The 27,910-nt window shown below is 43.3% G+C and overlaps 1 protein-coding gene across 1 annotated transcript in view; it reads right to left on the reverse strand.

Annotated features, from left to right (window-relative positions):
* Window positions 1-27,910, reverse strand: part of LOC147747756 (2-5A-dependent ribonuclease-like) — a 404,162-nt gene that overhangs the window by 32,805 nt on the left and 343,447 nt on the right. The window contains exon 5 of the mRNA XM_086926092.1: window positions 22,044-22,173. Coding sequence (XP_086782218.1) covers window positions 22,044-22,173 — 130 coding nt within the window. The remainder of the gene's footprint in view (window positions 1-22,043; window positions 22,174-27,910) is intronic.

Consider the following 27,910-nt stretch of genomic DNA (forward strand, 5'->3'; position numbering starts at 1 on the left):
TGACTACAGGTGGGCTAACACTACTTCTTTTACATATAAGTTATGCACTGTTTACAGCGTTTGCCCGCCCCTGCAATAATGATAGCGCTGCTTCATGTTTTCTGACAATGTAATTTCCACCTATAAGCACACTATAGCGAAAAAGTGTTTGAGTGTCTATATCATACCTACAGTCTCTTCTTACGCACTATAGATAAGGGTTGTGTAATATAGATACTAGCGTATCATACCAGTATTTTGTCTATGAGTCTCCGTCTACCCTTAGCGAGACTCAGAACTATCATCTCTACTCTCCATTTTTTGCCTTCACAAAGTTAAAGATGTTTTGGTAAAGAAAAGTGTTACTTAACCAAACTACATAAAATGGAATACATTACAAAGTAACGAAATAAGGTGTGTGTGTGTATGCAATCTATGTACATTATTTTCGTCTCATTGCAGATTACGAAAGAAAATTTCCTAAATTATATAATCAAAACAAGAGTGCTTGTACGCCATATATGACTACACAAATTGTGTAAGTACAATACCTTTATGTTTGTGAGTCCTGACGAAAGCTCCGCAGACCCTTCCAGGCCCAACGGAGCTGAAACATGTCGACGTACCCTATTAAATTATACTATCAGACCCAGTAACTCGGTCTAAAATCGTACCACCCAATTTTTAATGTGGTAAAAACAACCCCCATTAAAGAACTTCCGGGCTGTTTACCTTTTTAACCATTTCTTCCTTTTTTGCACATTTTACTTTACACCCTTTTTTCACTCAAAATCTCTGGACACTGCACCCTAGACCAGAGGCGCCTCGGGTGAGGCTGGCATATTCACTTCGGAGTAGCCAATGATAACTGCCACAACTCTAATGTGGGGCGGACGAACCAGATATACCGCACCTCCTTCCAACAAAAACATAGAGTTTTTTGAGGCTACTCTGATCTTTATCCCTTATACCAATGGTCATAAGGTGTAACTAGTGTCCGTTTTCCTATTTTTGATAACCAGTAACTAACCTTGGGGAATGAAACGAAGACCCTGATCCCTTATCCCTCCTCTGATTAATCACAATATAATTATGAGATTCATAATTTTTAAGGAATTTAATTTTGTTTCATTGGGTCCCAGACCAGCCATATTCCTGGACAAGAGTCGCCCACCCAGGCTATCTCAATGGAGCACTCCTTACTGCATCCACATGGGTGTTTTTCAGGGCTCTTGCAACCCAACTCCACTGGGCAAATTCATTTTCTATGTCTGGAGTTTGAGGGGCAACTGCTACGTCGGGTACAACATTTATTAAACGCCCCTCCAGTCCACGGAAACCACTGTATCTTTAGGATTGACCGCAGAATACTCTATTTTGGGGCCCAATGCGTCAAGTGCCACTGAATTAGTGGCCTTGGAAACTTTCAGATTTTGACTTTTAGGGCCCGCAATTTGATTTTCCTCATTTTCATTAACAAGTGTTACATCAAGCCCTCGTTTCAGAAAAAACTCACAGTTCTTCAAAACCAGGTTGGCCACTATCAGGGAACAAAAAGTCACCCTAGAGTATGGAATAGTGTCATGTACATGAATCATCACATTTAAGATATCCTTGCTAGCTATCAGCTTTAGTGACTCTAGTTCCAAAAATAAATTAAGAATAAAACCTCTACTTACCGGGGTGGATTCAGTATCAAGTAGCCAGATGAAATCCCCCATGGGAGATAAACCGGGCTGTGCCCCACTAATATTCTTTGGGGCATCTCTCCATGGGATCCTCAAAGGGACCATATCAGTAAAGATGTCAACTTGCGTCCCACCATGATGTTGGAAATTCGAGTATAAGACCGTATTGCGAGTTGCAACCTTAATATTTCCATCAGGCGGAAATGAGGTCCCTATGAGGGTTCTATTTGGCCCAACCTGCGATGTAATTGGGGCTTGGGGCCCTCCCTCTTGGGTACCGACCCCCCTGGAATCAGTAGAGTCAATGGCCCCGTCCCTATGTGCAGCGAGGGGACCCTGTAACCCATGTGCATTTCCCCACCCGATGGGTCTACTAACTCCTTAGTGGAGGGCTGGATTCCTTGGCTGGACTGCAGCGACCGGGTTAGAGGAGGTACTTCCGGTCCTGAGTCCCCCAAACTCCCAGTCAATGCTGTGGGTGCTATAATAGATTCCCTTTGGTTGCCATCTGCTGGTGGAGTTTTAGGACATCCCTTCTCCGTTATTAAATGGACATCGCTCTGGCTTTTCAAAATCCGGGAAAAATGCAGGATTGACACTTTCCTTTTGGAGAATCGTCTAATTTTGTGTGTTTCTTTTTCATGTTTTCCCCCTTATGTTTTGATACTAGGCTATCCCTCTTACCTACTTTCTGTCCTCCCTTCCCTGACAATGTGGAGGGTACACTTGAGAGGTAGTCGGAGGGGTTAGCGCCTCCTCCTCCCCCCCTGCCCTCCCCCCTGTTTGGATTGCTTAGCAAGGGGATTAGCTATGACAACGCGGGTATTACCCCGCACTGCCATTACAATGCAGGGATTACAACGAAAGTCATTACAACGACTTTCGCTGGAGGGCGCTGTTGGATAGGGAATAGTTTCATTTTCTATCGAACACCTTCCCTACTGTCAACGTGGGCTGGAGCTGGAATAGAAAATTAAACTATTCCACTATCCAGCGCCCTCCAGCGAAAGTCGTTGTAAGGAGGATTCGCCCTGAGCGCAATTTTCTGGAAGTCATCTTGCTCCGGATATGGGACTGAGTTTCGGACTTGCCTGGTTGATTCCTGCCACCACACGATTGAACACTTGATCGGAAAAGAAAGACCAAATTTCCGGTAATAGCGTGCCCTTCACTCTCCACTCTCTTCCAGACTCTGCTCACTACTTATAGATCCTTATAAGTCCTTAATCTTCTGCCAGTTTTCTACGCCGTCAAGAAAGGGCTTACTGCTGGAGATAAATTGGCAGTTTGTTTCTACAGTTGTTTTTGCGGCTTCTGTGCTATGCTGCGACTCCCACTGCGTGAGGAAATGACTCTCCTCCTCCAAAAGTGCTGTCAGATGAAAGCAAAAACCCCCACAATTCCAGCAAAACTTGCTACTCTGACCGCGGCTTCCTCCGCAAGTGGCTCTCGCAGACAGGACAGATGTCCGGATGCAGATGTCCAGATAAAGGCTCCCTCCGTGAACGAAAGGCTCCTGCTGTAATGGGAAAGGAGCTTACATTTGAGGGCGTTTGCGAGGGCACTGGTGTGGCTCCTGCTGCTGCGGGGCACTAAGGCGACTCCCGCCGCTGTAGAGAAAACTCTTGCGGCTCCTGCCCCCGCAGAAACACTAACGCGTCTCCCGCCGCTGTGGAGAGACTCTTGCAGCTCCTGTGGTGCGCTGCGGGGGCACTAACGTAATTTGTGCTGCTGCGGTTTGCTCTTACCTCTTTGTCCTGCCTCACGGTTGCTCACCACTAGTTCCTTGGAGCTGCTTGCACCATTGTGCCGTCTGCTATAGCTGGGGTAGGCTGTAATTTATTGCTGAAATCTCAGGACACAAAGGGCGCAAGGGGTGCTGTTGTTTTTGCAATTCCGCTATAAGTGTACTGGGGATGCCCAGACGTGGGTCCCAGGCACTCCACACCACTGGAGTCAAGCTAGCCGGGCTGATGAGAGGTGTTACCTCGAAACCGGTCCGGTCCTCGGATGCTTGATTCCGTTCTGGGAAGGACATGGCTTTTGTAGTTCGGACTGGACTGTTCCCATGGGGCACAGGGTCAGAGCTGATTTGCATATCGCCATTGTCTAACCCAGGGTGGTGTGGAGTGCAAAAAAACGATGGATTAGGACCCAGATCTTTTGACTGGGTTGAATGTGTGACATTGATCCTCATTCGGTCCATCACCTGTTGTTTTTGCAATTCCGCTATAAGTGTACTGGGGATGCCCAGACGTGGGTCCCAGGCACTCCACACCACTGGAGTCAAGCTAGCCGGGCTGATGAGAGGTGTTACCTCGAAACCGGTCCGGTTCTCGGATGCTTGATTCCGTTCTGGGAAGGACATGGCTTTTGTAGTTCGGACTGGACTGTTCCCATGGGGCACAGGGGCAGAGCTGATTTGCATATCGCCATTGTCTAACCCAGGGTGGTGTGGAGTGCAAAAAAACGATGGATTAGGACCCAGATCTTTTGACTGGGTTGAATGTGTGACATTGATCCTCATTCGGTTCATCACCTGTTGTTTTTGCAATTCCGCTATAAGTGTACTGGGGATGCCCAGACGTGGGTCCCAGGCACTCCACACCACTGGAGTCAAGCTAGCCGGGCTGATGAGAGGTGTTACCTCGAAACCGGTCCGGTCCTCGGATGCTTGATTCCGTTCTGGGAAGGACATGGCTTTTGTAGTTCGGACTGGACTGTTCCCATGGGGCACAGGGTCAGAGCTGATTTGCATATCGCCATTGTCTAACCCAGGGTGGTGTGGAGTGCAAAAAAACGATGGATTAGGACCCAGATCTTTTGACTGGGTTGAATGTGTGACATTGATCCTCATTCGGTCCATCACCTGTTGTTTTTGCAATTCCGCTATAAGTGTACTGGGGATGCCCAGACGTGGGTCCCAGGCACTCCACACCACTGGAGTCAAGCTAGCCGGGCTGATGAGAGGTGTTACCTCGAAACCGGTCCGGTCCTCGGATGCTTGATTCCGTTCTGGGAAGGACATGGCTTTTGTAGTTCGGACTGGACTGTTCCCATGGGGCACAGGGTCAGAGCTGATTTGCATATCGCCATTGTCTAACCCAGGGTGGTGTGGAGTGCAAAAAAACGATGGATTAGGACCCAGATCTTTTGACTGGGTTGAATGTGTGACATTGATCCTCATTCGGTCCATCACCTGTTGTTTTTGCAATACTCGCGCCGATGCAGCACAAACTCACCCCCACCGCGCGCCTTGCAGCCTTGCAGCTCGCTCTTCATGTTCTGCCTCTGCTCCTCTGCTCCGCACAGCCTCCCCACCTGCCTGCCTACCATGAACCCCGGGCGCAGCACAGTTCCTCAAGCAGGGCAGGGTGCTGGGCTGGGTGCCGGGCTGGGCTGTGTGCCAGGAGCAGCGATTTCGGCGCCCTCGCGTCCTCCTCAGAGCCTCACAATCGGCGGTCAGACATGCAGTAAATCAACCTGAAATCCCTTTAACATTAACGAAACCGGTTGTGATCAGGTTGCACACGCCAATTCCGCTCCCATTAGAAAAACGTGCTGATGGCAGTGGGCAAAGGCTCGGTGTACACCGCGTCGAGTCAGAGCTTGGGCTTTGGGGTTGGCAGGTTTCAAGCGGATTCTTTCTCAAGCCGAGGAGGAATCAGGTGTCCTCCGGGCTCCGCCTCTCCACCAGCTCTCTACACTCTCTGCTCGCGGCAACTGTCAGACTCAACCCTCAATAAAGTCTCTACACACGTATAGAGTTCTTGATTGCCATATACAAACATCTATCACAATACTGAAAAGGGATGTTTAAAATTATTCGTACTACATCATAATCTCGTTTTGTACTGGGATAATATATCAGTATCATCTCAAAGTATGTAGGAGACAAAAGACTAAGGGACAAAAGAACAGAGAACAAAACCAAGTTATAAATATGTGACAACCTGAATTCTCCAATAAAATCCTCAACGTCATCATTTTCTCAATATTGTTACATATCGATCTCCTGGTCTAGGGTGTAAATTATCAGCTGTAAACCAGTGTCTCTCACTTTGTATGTGATGTATCCCGGACTATGGGGACTGTTCATAGAAGGACAGATGCTTCCAGATAGTGATTAGTGTATCTGTGTATAACACGGATATTAGTATCTCATATCATCTTAACAGAAAGGTCTAATTTAATCAGAAGTGGCTAACAAAAACAGTAACCATAAGGTTTATGCATCTTCCTACCAGTGTTAAGTTATAGTACAACATTAAAGCAAAAGGAAGTCTAGGGCCCGCTTATAGCAATTTAAGAAAAGCAACGCTGCACGCCACTATAGCAGCCGAGATGAAAGCACATTTACGTCAAGAAACGGCATACTCATAGCACTGAATTATTGACCACCACCGGACAGGCCTATTGTTTCTGGCATAGGCTCTATTTGAGAACCCTTATCTCAATTTGTCGATTGGTTCCTTAGACCACTTGTGGCAGAGATGCCTTCATATCTTCAGGACATCAAACACATCTTGTCCTTTCTTACTACTATCCAATTTGATCCTGAGAAACATCTTCTGGTCTCGTTTGATGTAGAGGTGCTTTAAACAAACATTCCGCAAGTAGATATCCTACGGACCGCTGAACAGCTGTTGACAAGACATCTGCATGATGATCAGACACGTACATCTTTTGTCATGGAATGTGCATCCCTGGTCATGTAGGAGAATTTCTTCTCCTTCAAAGATCAACTGTATTGGCAGGTAACTGGCACTTCAATGTGCCCCCAGGATGGCTCATCTATATATGCACTGGTTTGAAGAGACCTATATCTACCCCATGGAGAATCCCTTCCAGATAAATCTGAAATTATGGAGGAGATATATCGATGATATCTTGGTCATTTGGGAGGGTGACCAAGTATCCCTGGAGGCCTTCTCTAAATGGCATAATTCTTTGAATATTCATCTCAAATTCACATGTGAATATAGTAAGAAGGAACTTCCATTTCTTGATATCCAGCTGTACCCTAAAGAAGATGTGATTTTTACCGAACTATATCAAAAACCTATAGCCCGCAACTCGTTGCTCAGTTATACTAGCTTTCATCCACAAACTCTCCGCAATATTCTCCCAGTAGGACAGTTTCTGCGGTTGAGAAGGAATTGCATGGAATTTGCGAAATAAAAATAACATGCCAACAACCTCACCAAGAACCTAATTACACAACCAGATCAATTAGCTCTTGTTCGGTAAGCCTCTAAATAGGCGCATAACAATATTCGCGAAGCCCTACTTGAATCCCACCCGAAAACTCGATCAGAGCATTTGGTATGTGTGAGCACGTTCAGTCACCTGACAGAGACCGTCAAGAAGGTTATCAACAGCTGGTACATTTTGAATAAAGGTGATTAAGTCTGTGAGAAACCTCTTTTTACCTTTAAAAGTAGCAGTAACTTAGTAATATCCTAGTTCATACTAGAGCATCTCATACTGTGACCTTTGACACCTCACCCACTTTATGGACAGAGGAACCCATCAGGGGTCATTGTCCTTGTGGTTCCTATGTTGTTTGTCATTATACACAGCGTACTAAACAATTGGATCTAGGCTTGAAAACTCCTTGGACCTTATCTAACCATTCAAATTGCAACTGAGAGGTGCTAATATACCTGATAAAGTGCCCCTGCAATTTGATGTATGTGGGCATGACGACTCATAAGGTTAAGACGAGAATTATTGAACACAGGAGCTCTGTCAAATGTAAAAAATCTAATACTAAACTCACACGCCGTTATCTGGATGCTGGACATACTGAAGAAGACATTAAATGGGTAGTCCTTTATAAACCACACTATTGTAGGAACATGGGCTCCTTGGACAAAATACTTTTTCACAGAGAACAGCATTGGGTGTTCAGACTAGGAAGTCATTTTACCGGTTTCAATGGCGACCTTCTGTGGTGTGCACTATAGAACATCTCATATCACACCTATGACATAAATACTTTAACCCCTTTGCTGCGGGGGGTATTTTCCCGCTGTGCTGGGGGCGCGCACAGCGCCCGCATGCTCATGACGAGCTCAGCTCGTCATAAGGCACGGCGCCCGCATGCTCATGACGAGCTCAGCTCGTCATGACCACACCCGTTCCCGTGGAACGCTCAGCACAGCAGGGGAATTATCCCCGCATACGAGCGTTCCACAGCTCATGACGAGCTTAGCTCGTCATGAGCACCGGAGCGCCGTGGCTCATGACGAGCTCAGCTCGTCATGAGCATGGAAGGAGTTCATTCTATCCAGCTCTATTTTATCTGTATTATCCAACAAGTTTCTCTATTTATGCATGCTACTACTAAATATTTTATGCTGGCAATATATAATGTATATTTTTTTTGCAGGTGTGAGCACTAATTTGCGGCCATTTCCTTTTTGATTACACTTGTGAGAGTTATAGGTACTTCATTCTGACCCCCAAGAACCTGCGACGCCTGGCACAATATGGACCTGCAGACACATTTAGTAATATATCAGAAGAGACAATGCTGTGTTCCATTATACAGATACATGCTATGTGAGATCCTTTCTTACAGCTAAATACTGATTGTGAACTACAATTTCCAGGTACGCCCTGAGCACCATTCCGGCCGAGGCTCTGACGTTTGATTGGGCGTCCGAACCTTGGACAAACAATCCTGCCAGTGCTCTCTCGAAGCAGGAAATGTTACACGTAAGGTGAGTGCACTGGCATGTTATGTTTTCAAACGATCGACTCTATTAAACGGGGCACTTTGATTTACATCTGAGGCCAGTTTCAGTGGCTTTGCTGCATCCTGCCACAATGTGTGTTTTGTACATGGCAGCTGTTGAGACAAGCTGCCATGTATTTCATGCGATCCACGGGCCATAGACTTCCCGCCGCCATGACGCTATACAATAATTCAACGCTATGGGTATGCTGTTTCTTGACATAAATGTGCTTTAATCTCATGCTGCAGTAGTGGTGAGCAGCGTTGCTTTTCGTAAATTGCTATCAGCAGGCACTAGACTTACCATCACTTTAATGTTGTACCATAACTTAACGCTGGAAGGAAGATGCATAAACCTTTTGGTTACTATTTTTGTTAGCCACTTCTTATTAACTAGACCTTTCTGTTAAGATGATACGAGATACTAATATCCTCGTTATGCACAGACAGGGCCGGACTGGAAACTGAAAGCAGCCCTGGCAAATTTAGCCAGATCAGCCCTCGTCCGGCACATTGCAAGCGAGCGCAGCGAGCGAGCCTGACCACTAGTAGGGATATTGGGGGGTTCTACCCCCAAGAAATCTTTTGGAAAAGACAGACCAAAGTGGTGCATTTTACAGCATATTTTTCATTACATATTTATTTATATCAACTTTCAAAGCACAGTAAATAGATGATGACCTTAAAGAGCTAGGTTACCCACGCAATCATATGTGTATCCATAGACATTCTTACAGGGAGCACCAAAAATAGACTGAAACATACAAACCTCTATTAGTAAAGGGGGTAGTCCTTTTCGATGTGTTTTAATTGTATTTGAACATTGTAAGAAATTGGGGTTGTTGGTCGACTGTGGGTATGATTGAGGGGCGGCTTCTCCATTTGAGTGGAGGAGCGTTGCCCCACAAAGAAGAGCCCCAGTCCAGAGCTGAAAAATAACAAGCATTTGCGATGCAATAGGTCTCGCAAATTTTGAAAATTAGAGCTCTTGGTGTTAGAAAAGATGTTTTTTAATTTTGTTTTCTGTATATAGTGGAGTGATGATATTTGCATAACGCTATTTCTATTCATATGACCTTGCGGCGCTGGAGAACCAGAAAATGCGAAATAGGTTATAGGGGATGGGGGGGGTGGAACAAGAGTAATATGCTGGCTGTGGGAAAAAATGGAATGATATGCTCTTGAAGCCTCAAGATTTTAAACTGGACTATGTATTTCACAAACATGACACATAATCCACAACCTTCTGCATATTTGTAGATTACAACACATTGTATCTCAAAAAAGAAAAGCATGACACATGATGCTGGGCACTGGCATGTTCTCTCTAAAGTTTAATTTGGCACCGTATAGTTGCTGATTGTTGAATGTAAGCGCTAAACTGGTACTAATGTGGTTAATCTTTTCCCTTCCAGTAGGTATTGTTACAGATATTATTTTTAGTTAAACCTTTTATGTTCAATGAAAAAAACCCTTTAAAAATAAACAGATGCATTGACAGACACACACAAACACGCAAGCATGGATAGAAAGAAACACGTATACACAAACGCATGCATAGAAATAGCCAGCTGCAGCGGCATACACAGATAGATGCAACCACACAAGCATACACACACACTTACGCACAAACACACACATACAGGCACAAGCACATACAAGCACAGACACACGCTCACATAGACAAGCACATAGGCAAGCATGCAGATACATATACAGCATTAATAAGAGGAGATACATTTACAAACTCACACATGCATGCAGATATATTCAAGTACACATACACAGGCACTCATATATACCTAGGCATATGTGCATTCGGATACACATGCATGCAGGCATGCAGGCAAACATTTACACGAACATACTCTCGTGTTTCTTGTCTCACACCTGTGAGGTGTCTTGAATGAAATATTTATTTCACATTTTTTGCAAATGTAAGCATTTGAAGTACTTTGATGGGTGCAGCGGATAGATGGAGATAACAAAAGAGAGAGATGGGTGTGTGAGATGGGGAGAGCGATATGTAAAACACAGACGGGAGAAATAGAGATACAGGTTTAAAAAAACAAAAGATGTTAAGGAGAGAGAGTGAGATAGGGCAACATGGGTGGATGGGTACGTAGAGAGCAAGAAAGAAAGGGGAGACATATGAAGACAGGTGAGAGAAAAGGCAGAGGTAATTGTGTAAGGTGAGAGAGAGAGGTGGAGGGAGAGAGAGATGATTGACGGGTTAAGAAGTAATACAGAGCAAGAGAGAAAGTGGGATGAAAAGACAAGATGATATGTAAGGTGAGAAAGACAAAGAGGTGAGAGAGATGAGGAGACAAGGGATAGGCACATGTGAAATAGAAAGAGAGAGGGAGGAGATAGAGAGGGAGAGATTGGGAGACGTGTGGACTGGCAAATTGGGAAAGAGGGAGGGTGGCAGAGCAAGATTTGGAGAGAGAGAGAGAGACACTTAGAGAGCATGAGAAAGTGAATGAGAGAGAAGGAAACGATAGAGACACAGATCAGCCACAATAAAATTCTTGCATAGAGCATGGAAGGTAGAGTGAGGAGCTAGGACGGGGAGTAACAAGTGAGAGTTAAAGGCACAGAGCCACTGCACTTTTCTCCCAAATACTGCACCAAGGCAGGATCTGAATCTACGGTCGAGTTTTTATTTCTCTTTTAGATTTTTAACAGGCACGTACAGCCAACAAGCTTGCCTACAGCTGTTGTCACAAATTTCAGGTAGAAGAACTGGAAAAATACAGTTTTGCCTGGGCCTTCAATAAGTATATCCCTACACCAAGGGCTTTAAGTGGGCAGGGTCTCAGAGGGTCTGAGCACAGGCAGTTTTTTAAAGGGGGCCTCGAAACGGGTCTCTATCGGGCTCTGTTTTGTGATTTCACAACCACTTAGTTTGAAGAATTATTTTAAACAGAAATAAACGCAGATCAATACGTTTATCCTAGCCTTTGATTTTGGCTAATTAGTTTTTAATTATTCAACATTTTTATAAAAAGAAGGACATGTAATCAACTCAACAGAGAATCCATTTTAGTGATGTCCTACTGACAATACACATAACAACTGAAAATATCACAAATCAATTGTACATATTGAAAAAATATAAACAAAAATCACAAATCTTATCAACAACAACAACAACTATGACATATAGTGATCAAATCATATAAATGGTGAAAACAGTTGGAATATGGTGAAATCATTCTTGCATATTTAAACAATTCATGAATGAAAAAGAATGCAACTGTGCGAAATACAATTACAAATTTATGCAAGGATTCCTATCGTTCAAGATTCAAACTATACTTAATATAGTGGCCGACGCGTTTCAAGTCTCGGTTTTTAGAATTGCCGGACTCTCATCAGGGCTGGATGAGTCTTTTGAAGATAAACCAACTGGTCTGTGACCAGCGGGAAATTAAACGTCTTCTGTTGTAAGTTTATGCAGTGCTCGCCTAATGTAGGCTCACAAAGGGCATACCGTCTCCAATCTTCAGTGCACTAAGGAACAACGTGGCGTTTTTACACATCAACTGTGAACGATTGTTAAATTCATGTAGAAATGCCACGAGTTAGGGGTGTGCGGGTCAGCGCCGATTTTTAGTTTCTTCAAGGTATGGTTGAATCTCTGCAATGAGTGTCTCCTACACAATCAAAGAGGGTCCCCTCGTTGATTGTGTAGGAGACACTCATTGCAGAGATTCAACCATACCTTGAAGAAACTAAAAATCGGCCCCCTCGGTCCCCTCTTTGATTGTGTAGGAGACACTCATTGCAGAGATTCAACCATACCTTGAAGAAACTAAAAATCGGCGCTGACCCGCACACCCCTAACTCGTGGCATTTCTACATGAATTTAACAATCGTTCACAGTTGATGTGTAAAAACGCCACGTTGTTCCTTAGTGCACTGAAGATTGGAGACGGTATGCCCTTTGTGAGCCTACATTAGGCGAGCACTGCATAAACTTACAACAGAAGACGTTTAATTTCCCGCTGGTCACAGACCAGTTGGTTTATCTTCAAAAGACTCATCCAGCCCTGATGAGAGTCCGGCAATTCTAAAAACCGAGACTTGAAACGCGTCGGCCACTATATTAAGTATAGTTTGAATCTTGAACGATAGGAATCCTTGCATAAATTTGTAATTGTATTTCGCACAGTTGCATTCTTTTTCATTCATGAATTGTTTAAATATGCAAGAATGATTTCACCATATTCCAACTGTTTTCACCATTTATATGATTTGATCACTATATGTCATAGTTGTTGTTGTTGTTGATAAGATTTGTGAATTTTGTTTATATTTTTTCAATATGTACAATTGATTTGTGATATTTTCAGTTGTTATGTGTATTGTCAGTAGGACATCACTAAAATGGATTCTCTGTTGAGTTGATTACATGTCCTTCTTTTTATAAAAATGTTGAATAATTAAAAACTAATTAGCCAAAATCAAAGGCTAGGATAAACGTATTGATCTGCGTTTATTTCTGTTTAAAATAATTCTTCAAACTAAGTGGTTGTGAAGGTACATTCTTTTTCTCTAGCAATAATCGGCCCTACCTTCCTTCCCCAATTTTGCTGGGCCAATCCCCTTCTTTGAACAGCTGTTTTGTGATTTGGCACAGGCGGTCCATTTTTTCGAGCGTTATGGAGGAAGGGAAATCCTTTAAAGAGAGTCATTTTCTCTCTGGAGTTCCCTTCTCTTTTAGAAACTCAGGAGCATCAACATTGTTGTCGTGTCACCAGGGCTTTAAGTGGAAGCTTTTTCATTATTATATAGGAGCCATAGTTGCTGCTTATTTATCTTATGCAACTAACAACCATTGACAAAGCCACTAGTTCTGACTTGTTGTATGTATGATTTTACTTGTTGTAGCATACATCGTGATACAGTGACAGAAAATGCAAAATACCAGTCGGGGTATACTATGCTAAGCACAGATTTTTAGCTTGGGTGTTTTAAGCCACACCCTTAATTACATTGGCCACACCCCTGTGAGAGACCCCCCAGTTTTTTCATCCCACTTGAAGCCCTGCTTATACCGTCTTGGTGAATGTAATCTTCTTTGCAATTGTAGATTTCTTGGGAATTTTTTGGGGGGGAGCAAAGAGGTGGTGAATCTTATTTAATGCCAATTGGTAGAAACAAAAAAATTGAATAAAATAATTTAAGTGTTGGAAAAGTTCCGGTTAAAGACAAGCAGAGACCCTAAAATGCACATATAAAGGCTTTCAGAACAATAATGAAGCAAGTGGCTTGCTGAAGGCCTTCGTTAATGAGCACATCTGGATTCCTACTACTCCGGAGGTGTCCCTAAGCAGGTCGAACAAGCGGAACACTGCATTGCAGGTAGCAACCACATGGTATGTGAGAAACCTATTTTGTGACAAAACAGGGGATTTTAAGACTAAAAAGCTGTTAAACTGACTAACAATGACATCTTAAATGTTGCTGGGAGTATGGTAAAAATACATGGACGAAGAAAAAAAGAAGATGTACTGATAACATGAGGATGGTCCCAGAGGGAAATGTATGTCTATAACGCAAGGAAAGTGAATGAAAAAAACCAGAACTAACATTTTAAACAACGCAAAGGAGTTGTTTTGTGGTTCGAGAATAAGTCTGCATTGTTTGGTCAATAGTTTGGTCTATGGGAAGGGTAGCTGGTACAGCAGTATTTGATGTCTGTGAGGGGGCAAAATAAAGAGCGAAAGAAAGCAGACGAGAAGACAGGCCAGGGAAAGAAAGCACAAATAATTTAAAAATAAACCCTAATTCAGAAATATGAAAAAGAATAAGAATCTAATGAATCAGTAAACGATAGCTATCAGCAAGCCACCACAGAGCAGTATTAACAGTGCAGTGTCAGCAATTGGGGGACTGACTACGTACGGTTGCCAGCAGCAAAAAAATAAAACACTGAGCAAAGAAATGCAGCTTTTTATTAGCACGCAAGTGCAAGGTTATAGCCAGGGCTTTAAGTGGGTCAGTAGATCTAAAAAGCAGCTGCTGAGACTGGTCCCATTCGGACTCTCTATTTTTGCCCTCCGTGTGAGGGTGAAAAAAAATCTTAACTCAGCAGCAGTACCACCTTTCACTGCCTTTAATGTAACTCACAAGAGACTCGTTATAGTTCTTTCACTGTCTTAACATGTCAGAACTGAAGCATCTTCAATAATATATACAATGAAGCCATAGTTGTTTTTTCTTCGTATACAACTAACTATTGACAAAGCCAATAGCCCTCGCTTGCTGTTGGTATAATGTTATTTGCTGCATTACATATGTGGATACCATACATGCCAACATTTAAGGAGAGCAAAGTGGGAGATTTTTTTTAAAAATCGGGAGAATGGGACTTTGAATCGGGTTACTGGCATGTATGGGCTTTGGAAGTGTGCTGCTGTAGGATCGGACATTTGAAACGTAAATGCAAGTTTTTTTATTACCTTTCAGAAGCTGGGAGCGCAATGGCAGGCAGAGAGGGTGATGCAAGTGTTAGTGCATGCACCCCCCACTCCCATGTGGCAGCCAGGGGTGAAACAGCCCCCCCTCCTCCGCCAGCCACCCCCCAGTACTTCGCAGGCCTTTAAAAGAGGATTCCCTTGTTAATGCCGCTTTGTTGGTTTTTCACCCCTTCGAGAGCCCCTGCATCGCCACTCTTTGTAGGAAGAATTAGCACTTTACACAATACCAAGCCCTGTCATCTGAAACCCACGAGGAAGCAGGTTTTTTCTTGTAGGAATCGGGAGGCGGGAGACTAGCCTTCAAATCGGTAGTCTCACGCCTGAATCGGGAGGGTTGGCATGTCTGGGATACAATGACAAAAACAGCAAAATACCAGTCAGACGGCACACTATGCCAAGCACAGAGTTTTATTTTTCGTATTTTAAGTTACACCCCCAATAACACCAGCCATGCCCATTTGAGAGATCTGCAAGATTTTTTACCCCTCTTAAAGCCCTGGTTATGACCAAAAACTTCACGCAGACATGCTAATACAAACGGAATGTGGTGCCTCACGATGCTCGGCAAACAAAAGCATACACAACCTGCTGCTACAAAAAAGGCGCGCGAACATGAGAAGTTGTGAAATATTGAAACACGATTGTCCGTCCATGTAAAAGGTTCTTACAAATCAGCATGAAATATCGACCCCCCCCCTTCAAAATCAGGCCACCTAGCTCCTCTCACTCACAATGATAAACTGTCCAGCAGACTGGCAATCATCCTCCCGGTCGTCTCTCCACTGCTGCGCAGTGCAGAACCGGGCTCGGTGCTTGTTACTGTATTAATTAAATTACCTTCTAGGCTTCTACTTGGCCCCGGACGCGGCCAGCCCCATGCAGTTACACTGCTGCTCGCACCCAGCGTGAGCCTTGCCCTCAAGGCCTCAATGCGCATAACAAATTTGCAGCCCCATCCTAAGGGTGAAGACTAAGAACGTGGCACGCAGAGACAGCGACATCATCACGTGCCTACCTCTGCCAGCAGTGTAGTTGTGCTTTTTTCCCCGCAGTCTAGGTCAGACAGACTACCACAGTCTGACTCTGACTTACGGAGTCAGTCACAGCCCGAAAATCAGCCCCACTTAGAGGGGGCCAGTTTTGTTGGGGCGGCCCCAGCAAACCAGCCCCCTCAGAAAAAACCGACCTCCACACTATCCGGCCTACCGGGGGATTGACTGGTGCCCGGAATCACCAGTCCGGCCCTGTGCACAGACACACTAATCACTATCTGGAGTCATCTGTCCTTCTATGAAATGTTCCCATTAGTCCAGTATACATCACATACAAAGTGAAAGACGCTGGTTTACAGCTGGCAATTAACCCACTAGACCATGACATCGGTATGTAACACTTTTGAGGAAATGAGGATGTTGAGGGTTTTATTGGAGTATTTAGGTTGCCACATATTTATAACTTGGTTGTGTCCTCTGTTCTTTTGTCCTTTACAGTCTTATGTCTTCTACATACTTTGACATGACACTGATACGTTGCCCCAGAACAAAATGAGATGATGATGTAGTATGCATAATTTTAGTCATCCCATTTTCAGTCTTGTGACATATGTTTGTATATGCCCATCTAGAGCTCTATGTGTGGAGAGACTGTTGACGGTTGAGTCAGATCTTATCCATAGTATCGGGGTACGGTATAGATAGATGTTCACTGGGACTAGTCTACACTTTTTGGTAGTGGTGGTGGTAGACACTGGTGACACGTTGATTGATATAATGCATATGTTTGATATTTGTTTATTTTTACAGGGCCACCTGACCCACTCAATATTCTGTTGCTACTTAGCACAGCTGATCAAGAGTCCTTGCCTGAGTATACAAGAAGTATCATATTATAGTGATATTATATATTTACTTTACACGTTTTTCTATATAGCAGAGTGACTTAATACCTTGGTCCTGAAGAATGCCCTGAACATTTCAGTCATACACGGCAGAAACATGTTCCTCATATAGAGTGAATAACCATATCCCTGTTTCACAATGCTTTTAATCTCTATCCCTTAGGGCATAGGAATAAAATTATTTGCTCCTATTGAGATAGTTTTAAAACACTTATTTCTTTAGCAGTCTGCCCCTCACTCTGCTCCTTATGTATTAGTACTGTTTATGTTATAGAACATCCCTGCTCCTTTCCTACGGGAAAACTGTAGCCCACATTGGCAGCCGCGGCCGGTAGTGGGAGTACCTGCCGGGCGGTGACGTGGGGAGGGGCAGGGTGGGGGCTAGTAATGTATGGATTATGGAGCTTTACAGGTAAGTAAACATATAAATAAATAAAATGAATTTTGTTGTGTGCACTGCATCACCAAATGCGATGCCGTGCACGCAACAAAATTTGTTTTATTTATTTATATGTTTACTTACCTGTAAAGCTCCATAATCCCTACATTACTACTCCCACCCTGCCCCTCTCCCTCCCCAGGTCACCACCCGGCAGGTACTCCCTCTACCGGCCGCAGCTGCACAATGGGTAACTTGTGGTCCCAGTTTGCGTTGCGGACCCTTTGATGAAACATGTCACCCTAGCGTGAGTGAGAGTTCTCATCCAAACACATGTAGTGCCCCACCTGTCCCTCTTCTTTCCCCCCTTTTCTGTTACCCTATACACTGTGTGAGTTTAGTATCTAAAGGAAGCAATGGTGTGACTGTGACAACAGAAAGAGGAAGCAGCCTTCTGGGTCGGCATGCAGAGGATTTGATGGTAGTATGGCCTTTTAAATTACATGAAAACTCTTATAGCACACACTATTAGAGCCCATCTCAACACACTTTCCCACACTCCACAGAAACACCTAAAATGTAGAAAAGGTGGGAAATCAATTTCATTCTCTACTTCTTGTTTGTCTTTGGATTGGTTAGTGTCAAGAAACCCTCTGGCATATATTGAATTTAACAGCACTGAACATAAATCTAAATGCACAGTGGTAGGATTGGGCACGCATGGGCCAGATTGACAGAGAAAGGAAGCAAGAAAACTAGTCTAGTTAATTGATAGCTCTATGCTTTGTTTTGTGCCTTTTCTGGTTTGGGGGATGAGTACACTCGCATGAACATGTAATGACAGGAACAGGCACTACTAACCGGCACATCTGTTCCACTATTGTATGAGTTCTCCAGTGGCCTTGCACGGGGGTGCATGTCTCAGCAATACACTAATGTATGTGTTGGAAAATTAATTTCTGAAAAGATGATATTTTTAAGATTCAAAGCTGTGGGTGGATCTTAAGGTTTCGCCTTTGGAGGATCTTGTTCATGGTGTGTTGCTTACTAATTACGGTTGGTGCATTATGATTGTAAGGCCCATGGTTTGGAGTTTTCATCTTTCTTGTGCCAAGGCCTCCTCTGGAACTGGCTGACTAATATATTGGATGAACTGCATTTACCCTGGGCAGAAGGACTGATAGCACATTTGTGTAACTTGCTCTTATGTACATCTTTACATGAGGCACTTGATTCTGAAATTACATTCCTACTGGTTTCTTTCACAACCTACAAGACTATGGTAACATAATGCTTAATGCCTGTCTGCCACCCCCTCAACACACACCCTCAAAATATATATCAGACGTACAATATTTTAGTGCAGTTCTAAGGAACCCTATATACAAATCTACCAATGCAGCCAATCCTTCTTTCAGCATCACCTGTTAAAGCAGTGGTAGCTCTCCAACCAGCACTCTGTTGATGCACACCTATGTGGGATTTTTAGTGAGACTTTGACATTGATCAGTGCCGCTATTCCAACAGTGAGCCTCTAGAATTCACATACACCCACATGCGTGTTTGCTTTATCTAGTATACCAATGAAAAGAGGGAATAACTTTCTCTATTATGAATCACTGAAGGAAGCACAGTGGTTGTGCATAAAACCAAACTGTAAATACTGCCTTCTTGGAATATCTGATTTATGAGTCCAGTCGACATGGTGAAAATGCCTGCATAGGAATGGCCAAGACAGTATAAGAAACAATGTTTTCACAATTAAGCAAATAATGGTTACAAGCACAATTGGAGACACTGTGAACTGAGACTGGTACATAAGCCTCAAGAGTGAGTAGCCCTGGTAGAAAAACGTGAGTCAAAATGCAATTCTTTGCCTTTATTTTTAAACAAATCTTAGTAGTGGCAAACACCACTGATTATTGCAGCTCGCACGCTGAGCTTGCTTGCTAAGAGAGTTGGTGCATATCTTCGGTGCACATAGCTTCGGCTGAAGTGCACAGACACCTTCCATTGCCACACACAGATAAAAAGATTAGAGGGATCATTGACCTGGGTGCATTAGTTTGTAACGTAATGGGGCCAGGATTATGTGTACTCGCCTCTAGGTACCCGTAGGGCACGCACAAACACATGCTTTACCCAATCATCATGATAGTGGCCAGGAAGCTGATAGGGCCACAATTGCTTATGGATTCAGGAGAGTCCTCCGTTACTGCATGTATTATTTAACAATGAAACTGGATGTGTTGTTTTCTCATGAGGTAACTTTGACACTATTTTTCTTGGCACTTCATATCTGGATGGATGTTGACAATCTTATTTTATCCCCTCACAGCAGCTTAAAGGGGGCAAAAAGTTTGGTTCGAATGTCAAAACCCGCACACAGAAAATCTCACAAATTACTGGTAGTAATTTACGCGTATGTAAGAAATAATATAATGTTGCTGTAGAAAAAGAAGTGACTTTGTACATAACTACAGCCGAATTCCTTTTTATGATCATGGGACACCTCAGTAACGATTAATATCCTTACAATATTTTGTAGGGTGTATATAATCTCATATATTAGTTACAAGTTTATGAGTCGTTGACTTAATCCCTAGGTGCATTTTATTAATAAGAATTGAAAAAAACACTTTAATTCAAATTACTTACGAGAGAGCATGTAATTTGGGTCAGTGCCATGCCCCAAACCACGGTGCTATGTTTCCCTGAACCACTACTGCTTTGAGATGAGATATGCTACATTCCTCAAACATTTAACTTTGTCATTTCACGGAATGGCTGTAATGATACCTTTGACATTGTCTGTGGACTAAGGAGCAAGTAAAGTGGGATGCTCTTGTAAAACAACAGGGTATAATTCCTTCTCAAGAAATCCCTAGCACTTACTCGACATGCATATTCTCATGCACACATTTTTACGCACTGACTCTCTGAGACTCTATAAAATCAGTAGATCCTCTGATACTGAGAGGCAAAAATCACAGCCAGAACTGAAGTGAGAAGTTCTCAATGTTAAATGTCTGTTAATTTGTGCAATGAAGTTTGAAACATTTCAAGAGCAGAAACATTACCCAATTCTTGTTTTTCATATTTGATAGACTTCTTATAACGCCTCAAATTTTATCAAGACGAGGTCAGCCAGTAGCATTATTTCTTCATACTTTTTCTCTTGACTTGTATATTTTGGGTGATAGTCAGAAGTGCGTTACAGAATGCTGGTTTTATATCATGTAAAATAGAATATGAATTTGCACAATTTTTTGTCTATTTTAATATGAAATTGGGAAATTATGTAAGTTTGTCTGTTTTATGTACCTTGATTGTTATGCCTGCTATTCACGCTCAATAAAAACAAAAAAACAAAACAAAATAAAAAAAACCTCCTGAAATTTCTTCTAAGATAACTCTCAACACAACTACCACATGCTGGTTATGTAATGAAGGTAGTGCAGACTACAAACATTTAATATTTAGTTGCCGTTATACTCACCAGTTTTGGATTAAGGTTTGGGATAAGATCAATTGTGTGTTTCAATCAAATATTAATTTTTCATATGTCAATTTGTTCCTAGTCAGTTCATCTGAAGGCTGGAGTGATTGGAGGTTAACATAATTTATCTGATTTTAGCAATTGCATTACAATAAATTACCAAAAAAGTGGACAAATTCAAAACATTTTGTTTCAAGCTTGGTGGTATGGAATATGTTACAAACTTGATAAAGCTTATATTGCACCTATCTCACTTGCTAAGAAAGGGGAAGCTCCATGGTCTCCTGTAACCGTTCATCAAATAATGCTATTTTGTATGCTTTATATCAACCTTTGATTGAAGGGGTGCCCAAACACCCTTGAAAATCTCTCTTTATTAATTCTATTTGAAATACAATTAAAAATGAATAACTACATTTGTCTATGATCTGTAGATGTATTCTTTATAACACGATGATTCTAAATGACTATTGTTTTTCAACAACATGCTATGGTTTTTGCTGAATTATAAGTATATAATGCTCATTGTTTATTATTTCATATGCTTCAACTCTTTACTTCTCAATATTTCTAACCTTTAATTATTCAGTCCTTTTTCTTCTCTTTCCTTTTTACTTTCTTTGTAATTTCCTTTTTGATCATACGTGGGTTTTTGTATATATTCCTTTCATTAAAGTTTTGAGTCATTCATAGGTGTACATGTATTATTCTAGAAATGAAGTTCGATTTACACTATTTTCTATTTAAAGCATAATGTTGCTGTTCACTACAGAATGTTTATTATCTTCTATTCATATACATGCCTAAACTTAAAACAAAGATAAATCCCCTTATATGTGTTTAATTTCATGGAAATAAAATGTAGTACATTTGGCAATATCATGCTGGTTTACCTTTCGCGCTGTTTCAAATTGATTTTATTTGGCAGTAAGATTCTATGCAAAGATAGGTTGTGCTACTTTAGTTGTTTGCTCTACTTTGCATGACTTTACTTGATATGGATTTGTCTGGATTCCCAACAGTCATTGCCCTGTTCCAACACCATCACACCCACTTTGCATAGATTACCAGCAGGTTCATGTGTTGTAGTACTGCGCTTTTATCAACTTTTGGCACAAAAAAGTTACTCATGAAATTTGGTTGAGAATGTCATTCGTGCCACTGTTTTTTGACAGCACCCATTTTGTGTTGCCTGAGTATTAAGTTCTCACCACAAAGTTTAGTCAATTTGGGCCTTAATTTGCACAGGTGAGTTTCTGCAGTCTGATTTCATGCAGATGTCCAAAATGGAACCCGTACTTTCGAAAACATATTCATCCTGAATTGTTTTACACATTAGGCCCACTCATGAGTTGCTGGTAAATACATTACCCTTTTCGTCCATTCATTGAAAGTTTTTCCCTCAATTGCATCCGGGCGGTTCAAGTTCACAACCAGAGTACACTTCTCCGACGTCTTGACGTCAGGTTCATTTCCAACTTCTTGGAGAAAGTTAAATTTGCTGAAAGGGGCAAAGTGAACAGGGAAATTACGTTTTACATGCTTTGGTAAAGAATGTCAAAATAGAAACACTGAAGGGCTACTGAACTTAACTATCCAACAAACACAAGAATGCCAAGCTGCAACAATGGTGGATCAGTTACAAATGATGTATTTTTAATGATCCGTGCTATGTTTTGATTATTTTATTGTTGTTTTGGTAAGCTTTTAACATTCAATTTCTCACTTTTAACACAAGGCGCTGTATATGGCACACAATTACTGTTCCTCCTCTGCTACACATCTGTGGCATGGAAGCAGAGGCACAGGTATTCTCTCCTTTTTATGGAGTCGTGCCTCATGCAAATGAGGTAACGTCCTCTTAGGACTGGGCACACATTAAATGTGTGTTAGAATGATCCACACAGAAATAGCACCTCACAAGTGCCTGCAGGCTAACCCTGGGCGGAGCTGGCGCAGCGGGACAACGTGGAGGTCCATGGAGTTGAGAACAAACTCCGCTCCGCCACCCGCCTCCACCCCCCTATTAAGTATTCATTAACAATACATCGAAGGCAAAAGAAAAAATACTTACCTTGACTGCGGCATCTCTGGGCTGCCATCCTCCTCTTCCTCCTCAACTCAGGGTGATCTGTGCACGCGCGTGTGCCAACGCATGCGCATTTCTTGCAAGGAATGCGTGTGCGCAGATCACCCTGAGACGGCGTGGAAGAGAAGGAGGGCAGTCCGGGGATGCCGCAGTCAAGGTACGTTTTTTCCCCTTTTACCTTTAATGTATTTTTAATTAATTCTTAATAGGGGGTGGTGGTGGGGGCTGGTTAAATCCGCTGTAGGCAAATCTCTGCACACTCCGCGGGCGGAGCAGAGCTCTCCACCCGCACCTACTGCAGACCCTACTCTAATGTAAAAGAGCCCTGTAGGCAAAAGAAAGGGCACAGACAGCCGTTGTGCCCCATTGACACCTTCTGTAATAGCACCCCATTGGTGGGACATTTTTCCAGTTCAAAGTATACCTCGTGATGTTTATAGAAGTGTGAACATTTCACATGGGCAGAAAGGGTAAGAACCTGATCTATAACACCATACCTTAGCCGCAGAATGTTTGAGGTTATTACACCTGTTGATACTAAGCCTTTCGTTAGCTCCTAAAGCCTGATGCCTGCTCGGATGAAATGTGCAATGTGATGTTGCAACCACATTACATGAAGAAACGGCCTAAGAATGTAACACTCGAAAGATGTAAGCAATGGTTTGTACTTATTCCCTTTTTAGGTTGTGCCTATTGTATTCAATATAATCTTAAAAGGGCTTACATCTTGCCCCCTCGCATTTCATTGGTTCCTTTGCTTGTCACTTACTATTCCTCCATTTCTATTGGCTGAAGCATAGTTTTCTGCATTTACCAATGCTTGTTCCTCGTGTGCTTCTCTTATCAGTTTCCTGTAACCAAAGTACTGTTTTCTTCCGTTGTTGGGGCACTCCTTTTTTAATGCACAGCACTTTTTTTAAGGTTCTATACAGTTTACTTTTCTAGTTGCATGCATTTATCTTGCATTTTATTTAAACTTTTTGGCACGTATTTCAAGTGCGCTTGTGAATCTGGCTCCCAAGCTCCAAAGTCGGCAGTTCTGGTCGTTATGCCCCATCCTCTGTCCTGCATCTTTCCTATATTTTCCCATCTCGACCTCCAAAGTTACTGGTATCCGCCTTCAGCCACCATCCCCAGCCCTGGTCACTACTTTCACCCGCCACCCCAACCCCGTCCTTGCTTGTTTATTTAGCATGCATGCTGCTACCAAGAGTGTTTGTGCTAAGTTTATATCCAACTTAGGACTTTATTGTGCTTTTTATATAGTACGAGGATAAACACATGCCAATCATTGCAGGATAATTTTGCTACTTCGAAAGTTCCATGAATTTGTTGGTGTATTGAGTTCTAAACATGGCAGTTATCTTTATACACCCATATTTAATAATGAGACCCTACCCAAATCGAAAAAAGCAACAGCTCTTAGACAAAAGCCTTTGTGGCATGCCAATTAATATAGTAAATTTAGCAGTTATTTAAAAATGCAGGTGCTTTTCATTATATACAGTTATGACAATACATCCGTATCATGCAAAAATGACCACATTTTCTAATTTTACAAGCAGCACCCAGATGTCTTTAGCACGAAGAGAGCAGACAACAAGTTAATCCACATCGTCCCGATGACTGTGTTAGTAATTGATTTGATACCTGGACCAGACATTCCCCACGGCTAAATCTACACGTTAACAGACAAGGAAGATCATGTCTTAAAGCAATATCTGAAGGTGCCCCTGGTGAAAAAACATTATACGGCTCTCCACGTCCTCTGCTCGAGCTCCGATTTTCTTTCATTCTTAACCTCGTATGGCGAATCATCCGTTTTGACTTTTGAACATTGAACGCAATCATCATCCGAGACTGCTACCCATTGCCCCTTACCTCGAATCTATTTTGATCAAAACGATACAGCATTCTCAATATGGCTTTGGAAGAGTCAAAACCTTAGTTCGAAGTGGAGTGTTGATGAGGGGAAGACTGAATTTAATATAGGATACAGCCACGTTTAATTTTTGGTGATGCATTTCTACTAATTTAGCGATCCAGCAGCATTTCAGCACTTTGAAAATTAGATTTTCAGGATCCATTAGACACGTGTGTAAATATGTACCTCAACGACATCCTTTTATTTTTCCAAAAACACAGCAGAAACCTTATAGTGGTCTTGACTAGATTCTGGCAACATTTGCCTTGTGTCCAGGCTAAGAAGTGTGCTTCAAAGATTTCAGCATCACATTTTTGGGCTTCAGTATTTCTGCAGCTGGTATCATTGATTAAGAAAAAAAAGTTAAAGTAGTGTGAGTAGCCTCCAGCCCACCAGTGACAAGGAAACATGTTTAATCCGCTTCTACAACTTTTATCATACAGGATTTCTCATCTACTATCGAGCTTGTTGTCCACCTGAGATGGGGGTTCTATTTCACTGGTGATTAAGAGAATGTTTTCTAATCATTGTAAGGAGCCTTCCCAATGTCCTATTACTTACCGGTAATCTTCATTACTCCGGGTCCGTAGTCCTCGACACCTTCATACTTAACAATTGAGATCAGCTGTATTGTTATCATAATTGCATGTGAGGTGCCTGTAGCATATCGTAAGCCTCGCTTTGTAGTTTGAAGAACATATTCCTCAGCGCGTTTATATAATCATAGCGCTTCATTGCTCCCAGTGCCCATTGCTGTAACTTTATTCTTCCTGCGCCTGGAATCATTCTGTTTATCTTGCGGCCATTTTGCTGTTTGTTGTTCTGCCTCCTGGCCCGTCTGTACACCCCGCCCCCCACTCCCAGCTGACCCTCCCTCCCACGAGTAGCTCTGGACTGTCGTGCCTGGTGAAGCGCTGTGACCGTCCTGAATCACTCAGAAGCGGTCGCTCCACCACGCTCCCTGGCCACTTAAGTATCTGTGCTTCGTTTTGCTAGCAGCGCGCATTGCTTGCTTGTTGCATTTCCTTGTGACGCGTTGTACCCCATTTCCTCTGTGCCTTATTTTAATCGCAGCGCTTCATTGAGATCAGCTGTATTATTGTCATAATTGCATGTGAGGTGCCTGTAGCATATCGTAAGCCTCGCTTTGTAGTTTGAAGAACATATTCCTCAGCGCGTTTATATAATCATAGCGCTTTATTGCTCCCAGTGCCCATTGCTGTAACTATATTCTTCCTGCGCCTGGAATCATTCTGTTTATCTTGCGGCCATTTTGCTGTTTGTTGTTCTGCCTCCTGGCCCGTCTGTACACCCCGCCCCCTGCCTCCCAGCTGACCCTCCCTCCCACGAGTAGCTCTGGACTGTCCTGCCTGGTGAAGCGATGTGACCGTCCTGAATCACTCAGAACCGGTCGCTCCACCACGCTCCCTGGCCACTTAAGTATCTGTGCTTCGTTTTGCTAGCGGTGCGCATTGCTTGCTTGTTGCATTTCCTTGTGACGCTTTGTACCCCATTTCCTCTGTGCCTTATTTTAATTGCAGCGCTTCATTGAGATCAGCTGTATTATTGTCATAATTGCATGTGAGGTGACTGTAGCATATCGTAAGCCTCGCTTTGTAGTTTGAAGAACGTATTCCTCAGCGCGTTTATATAATCATAGCACTTCATTGCTCCCAGTGCCCATTGCTGTAACTATATTCTTCCTGCGCCTGGAATCATTCTGTTTATCTTGCGGCCATTTTGCTGTTTGTTGTTCTGCCTCCTGGCCCGTCTGTACACCCCGCCCCCCGCCTCCCAGCTGACCCTCCCTCGCCCCTCCCCTTCCACTATCCACATATGACAGATGCATTTGCGCGCCGAAGGTGCGCCAAAGGTAAGCCCGTCTACACCCGTCCGCGTCTGGACCGCGCCCAGAGCCAGACCCCCTGGTCCTCGCAAAACCCACTCCACCCGCATAACGTATGACGCCACTACCCTCTGTGCCCTTAACCCCGGACGCACACCACAATGCTGCGAAGCCACCGCAGGACGCACCCACGGTCCATTCGCCTGTCACTCCTGCAAGTTCATCTGCTTCAAGACCCACACCAAATCCACTTCCACCAAACACAGCTCCGACTCTAACCACCTGAAGTGCATCCTGCTGAACACCCGCTCGGTCCACAGACATGCCACTGAACTCTGGGACCTACTCGACACTACTTCACAGGACATCGCATTCCCTACAGAAACCTGGATGAATGCATCATCAGCACCCGACATCGCCATAGCCATCCCGGACGCTTACAAGATCATCCGAAAAGACCGCACCAATCAAACAGGAGGAGGCATCGCCATCGACCATAGGAACACCATCAAAATCACGACCAGCTCCGACGATAATCTTGCAACCGCCGAACATCTCCACTTCCAGAACCACACCGACCCTGGGACCACACTTAGAGGCACCCTCATCTACAGGCCTCCAGGAACCCGTAAACAATTCAGCGATGACATCACTGACTTCGTCAGCCCACATGCCCTCGCCTCCGAGAACTATATTCTACTAGGAGACCTCAACTTCCACGTTGAAAACAAATACGACAGTAACACCACCACCCTTCTGGACAACCTGGCCAATCTCGGACTCAAACAACTTGTTGACACCCCCACCCATGTAGCCGGACACACGCTCAACCCTATCTTCACCTCCAGCAAGCACATTTCCTTCGATCGCACCACAGCTCTCCATTGGACGGACCACAGTTGTGTTCACTTCAGCTACAAAACCACCTTGACCCACAACCCCCCACAACCTATTCCTCGGAGAAACTGGAACAAAATCACCTCCGACCAACTCCTCACATCACTCAACCAAAACCCTCCCACCCTCTCATTGGACCCAAACCAAGCGGCCACCAAACTCAAGCAATGGATCACCCACAGCGCAGACGAATTAGCACCCCTGAAAAACCACCAGATCAAATCAGGCAGCAAAAAGGCTCCCTGGTTCAATGATGACCTTAAAAAATCCAAGAAGCTATGCCGCACCCTAGAGAAAACATGGAGAAAAAACCCAACCACCGACAACATGGCCACCCTCAAGGCAGCCACCCGCAAACACCACCAACTGATTCAATCCACCAAGAAATCAGCATTCAAGGATCGACTCGACAACAACGCCCATAACAGCAAGGAACTTTTCAACATCGTCAAAGAATTCACCAACCCCACCACAGAATCTAA

The sequence above is a fragment of the Lissotriton vulgaris genome, chromosome 1_1 (assembly GCF_964263255.1).
Source record: "Lissotriton vulgaris chromosome 1_1, aLisVul1.2, whole genome shotgun sequence".
Classification (NCBI taxonomy): Eukaryota; Metazoa; Chordata; class Amphibia; order Caudata; family Salamandridae; genus Lissotriton; species Lissotriton vulgaris.